This window comes from Octodon degus, unplaced genomic scaffold, assembly GCF_000260255.1.
Source record: "Octodon degus isolate 3935 unplaced genomic scaffold, OctDeg1.0 scaffold00197, whole genome shotgun sequence".
Taxonomy (NCBI): domain Eukaryota; kingdom Metazoa; phylum Chordata; class Mammalia; order Rodentia; family Octodontidae; genus Octodon; species Octodon degus.
In genome coordinates, this window is record NW_004524773.1 from 2929991 (window position 1) to 2933843 (window position 3853).

Here is a 3853-nt window from a genome sequence, read left to right on the forward strand (position 1 = left end):
TAATCGGAGGCAGTGACTTTGGGATCCAAATAAGGGGTCTGTAAAAACACCCAGGGATCAAGATGAACATGTTAATGCAGTATTTTAACAGACAAATGTAAAACATTTGTGGTGTTTTGCTGAGCAAAATATAAAACTTTTAAATAAATTCACTGCCATGCTGCCCATGCTGATGCCTAAAGCAAAAGGAAAAATATGCACCCAGCTTTGACAGAAATCAGCTCATGGATAAAGTTTTCCTTACTTCTCAGAATTCATGATCATTCTTTCAAAACATTAAGCACCCCTGGTGTGTGCCAGGCCCAGGCTGGGAGAGGCTGGAGTAGAACAAGATTCGTGACAGCTCTTGGACCATCCTTCATGAGGCTCAGAGCTCTGCCTTTTCTCTTTCCTGTTTCTCCCGCCCTAGTTCTCCTTCCGGCCCTGTCTTTCAGGTCTCTGTTTCTTAGAAATCCTACAGCACTTGCCCAGGGGTGTCTACACTTTATGGCCTTCACTGTCTCTCCATTCTTTTATTATTATTATTTTTCAATGTATTTGGTATAGGATCTCACTATACAGCTTAGATTTATAGTGATGCTCCAGCTTGCAGCCTCCCCAGCACTGGGATTACAGGTGTGCGCCAGTACGCCTGGTCTCAGTGGCTAGCTCAGCACACCTGGGGGTGGGGGGCGGTGTGGCATGTGGTGCCAGGGATCAAGCCTTGGTCCCTGCGCTTGTCTAAGCAGGCACTTAGTCCGCTGAGCTGTCTCACCAGCCCTTGTCTCTCCATTCTTCAAAACCATAGGCAAGGGGCTGGGGAGATGGCTCAGTGGAATAAGCGCTTCCCTGGCAAGCGCAAGGGCCTGAGTTCAATCCCCGGTTCTGCCAAAAAAAAAAAAAAAAAAACAACCATAGGCAAACCTGAAGTTGATACCCCAGTATTCATTCATTCTTTGATCCATCCATCTGTTGGTTCATCTATTCATTCATTTTCTCAAATATGGCTGCCTTCTAGGTGCCAGGCACAGTTCTAAGCAGTGATATATTAGTGAGTAAGAATAGGTGGCCCTTGTTCTCTTGGGACCAAGTGTCAAGTAGTGATAAGAAAGAGAAGAGGGCTTTGCAGATGCCACTATCCTTCCTTTTAATCATTCACTGCCCATCGTGGTCAACCGCACCACGTTCTTCGATATCACCACTAATGGCAAGCCCCTGGGCCAAGTCTCCTTCAAGCTGTCTGTAGACCAAGTTCCAATGGTAGCAGAAAATCTTCATGCTCTTAGCACTGTTGAAAAAAGATTTGGTTATAAGGGTTTCCTGCTTTCGCAGAATTATTCCAGGTTTTATGTGCCAGGGTGGTGACTCCACATACCGCAGTGGCACTGGTGGCAAGTCCGCCTACGGGGAGACATTTGATGATAACTTTATCCTGAAGGACACAGGACGCATCTTGTCCACGGCAAATGCTGAGCCAAACACAAACGGGTCCCGGGTTTGCATCTGCACTGCCAAGAGCACGTGGCTGGATAGCAAGCACGTGGTGCTCTGGAAGGTAAAAGGGCATGAACACGGTGGAGGCTGCAGAGTGCTTCGGTCCAGGAATGTGAGACCAGCAAGAAGATCCCCAGCTGTGGACAGCTGCTCTACACATGTGACTTGCGTGTGTCGCCACCAGCAGACCAGACCATCCCTCTAGCTCAGGAGAGCACCCTGTGTCCTGTTTGAGACATCCCATCATCTCTGCTCTTACTGCAGTTCTTTGGTTCCCGTGTTCTCCTTGCTCCCCTCCAAATGTAGCTGGATGGCAGAGTTAAGTTTATGGTTATGAGTAAGAACCAAATAATAGTTGAGGGGAGCCTACCCATTAGCTCAGGTGTTTAAGTGCCTGCTGAAGCAAAGCAGCCAGCTCAGGGTGCTATGGTTCGATCCCCAGATTCTCATGCCTTACCAGACCTACCCTTAAGGCATCCTGAGCCAGCACTCCCCCCCCAAAAAAAATAAAAATAAAAAAACCATCCTTCAAATAATGGTTGAGGGGCCGGGGAGATGGCTCAGTAGAATAAGCACTTGAGCCTGAGTTCAATCCCCAGTTTTGCCAAAAAAAGAAATGAAAAAGAAAAACAAATAATAGGAGAGAGAGAGAGAGAGAGAGAGAGAGAGAGAGAGAGAGAGAGAGAACCACAGCTTAAGCACCTTCCTGGCAAGTACACAGTCCTGAGTTTGACCCCTGGTTAAAAAGAAGGAGGAGGAGGAGGAGGAACAGGAGGAGGAGGAGGAGGAGGAAGAGAACAGAAAGTCAGGGAAAGAAGAAAGGCTAGAAGGTGGGCATGATGGTACACACCAGAGACAAGAGGATTGCTGAGAGTTTGAGGCTAGCCTGGGCTATAAAGTGGGTTCAAGGGGCTGGGGAGATGGCTCAGTAGAATAAGTGCTTGCCTGGCAAGAGCAAGGGCCTGAGTTCAATCCCCAGTTCCGTAAAAAAAAAAAGGGTTGTCTCAAAAAGATAGAAAAGCAGAGGAGGAAGAGGAAGGAGGATGGAGGATGAAGGAGGAGGGTTTGAGGAAGTGGCTACCCGTAGACACGTGGTTCCCTGACCATCTGCAGTTCTGCCATCTCTGTGGGCACAGGCCACACATCTTCCCAGAAAGAGGTAGCATTTCTTTCCCTACCCTTGAATTTCAGATTCTTGTGACGTCCTTTGGTCAGTAGGATATGATAGAGGTGACCTTCTGGGACTGCCAACCCTCAGCAATATGAGGCAGTGGCTCTTCCTTTCTCTGTGTTGGGTCCCTGAGCGCCAATGGCAGGCCAGGTTTTGCCACCTTACGGGACAAGCCAGTATAGAGGAGACCGAGGCCACCCACAGATACACCCAAGCTGCATGGGACATTTCAGCCACAATTAAATACCAATGAACACTGCCTCAAGAGTGACCCTACGCGGGTCTATTTAGGGGTAAAAGAACCATCCATCTGAGACCCAGAGATCTGTGAGAAAAACGGGAGACCTTTCACTTTCAGTAATGCAGTTTGGTCAGAACTGGACCAAGGACTAAGGCAATAGCCTTGAATATAAATTCTAAATGCCACCAAGAACCTCATTCATTATGATAAATACCATTTTAGTGAAATATTTGTAAAATCCAAAATAAGCCTCCCCTTATGATATTTTGCAGAAGAAAGGGAATTTTTGTTTTGTTTTACTTTTATTTGCTTTTTTTTTTTTTTCTTTTGGTGGAACTGGGGATTGAACTCAGGTCCTTGCGCTTGCTAGGCAAGCGCTTATTCTACTGAGCCATCTCCCTGGCCCCTTTATTTGCTTTTTGACACTAAAGCTTACACTCAGGGCCTTCATGTTTAGTTACACTCCCCAACTCTTTTTAAAAATATTTTATTTTATGACAGATCTTGCTGCATGGCTAAGTTATCCATAGGAGGCTTGAACTTGCAATCTTCCCACGTTAGCCTCCCAGCAAAATTTAAAATAAAGACTAAAGCCATGCCAAGTGTGTGCCCTCGGCCTTGATGGAAACAAACTTGGGGATAATGTTTGCAAAATCTACTCCTTGAATAAATGAAAAATCTGGAGGAACGACCCACTCGGGCCCCCCCTCCTGTCCCTCTCTCGGGACAGGAGCTTTCTTTCTCTCAATAAATATATTCTGCTCATTAAAAAAATAAATAGATAAAAATAAATGAAAAATCTGAAAGGTACACTAGATGTAGTAAAACAGAAAGAAGATGAACATAAAGAATAAATAATGCAGGGCTGGGGAGATAGCATGGTGGTCTAAGCACCTGCCTGGCAAGCACAAGGACCTGGGTTCAATCCCCAGCACTGCATGCTATGTACCAAATAAATAAAGATTAAA

At 46.1% G+C, this 3853-nt stretch overlaps 1 protein-coding gene across 1 annotated transcript in view; it reads right to left on the reverse strand.

Annotated features, from left to right (window-relative positions):
- LOC101568238 (histone H2A.V-like) overlaps positions 1–3336 on the reverse strand; it is a 12598-nt gene extending 9262 nt beyond the window's left edge. Inside the window, exons 1-2 of the mRNA XM_023704479.1 lie at positions 3322–3336; positions 1385–1527 (exon numbers count right to left, since the gene is read on the reverse strand). Of these exons, the coding sequence (XP_023560247.1) occupies positions 1385–1527; positions 3322–3336 (158 nt within the window). The remainder of the gene's footprint in view (positions 1–1384; positions 1528–3321) is intronic.
- Positions 3337–3853: the final 517 nt, after the last annotated feature.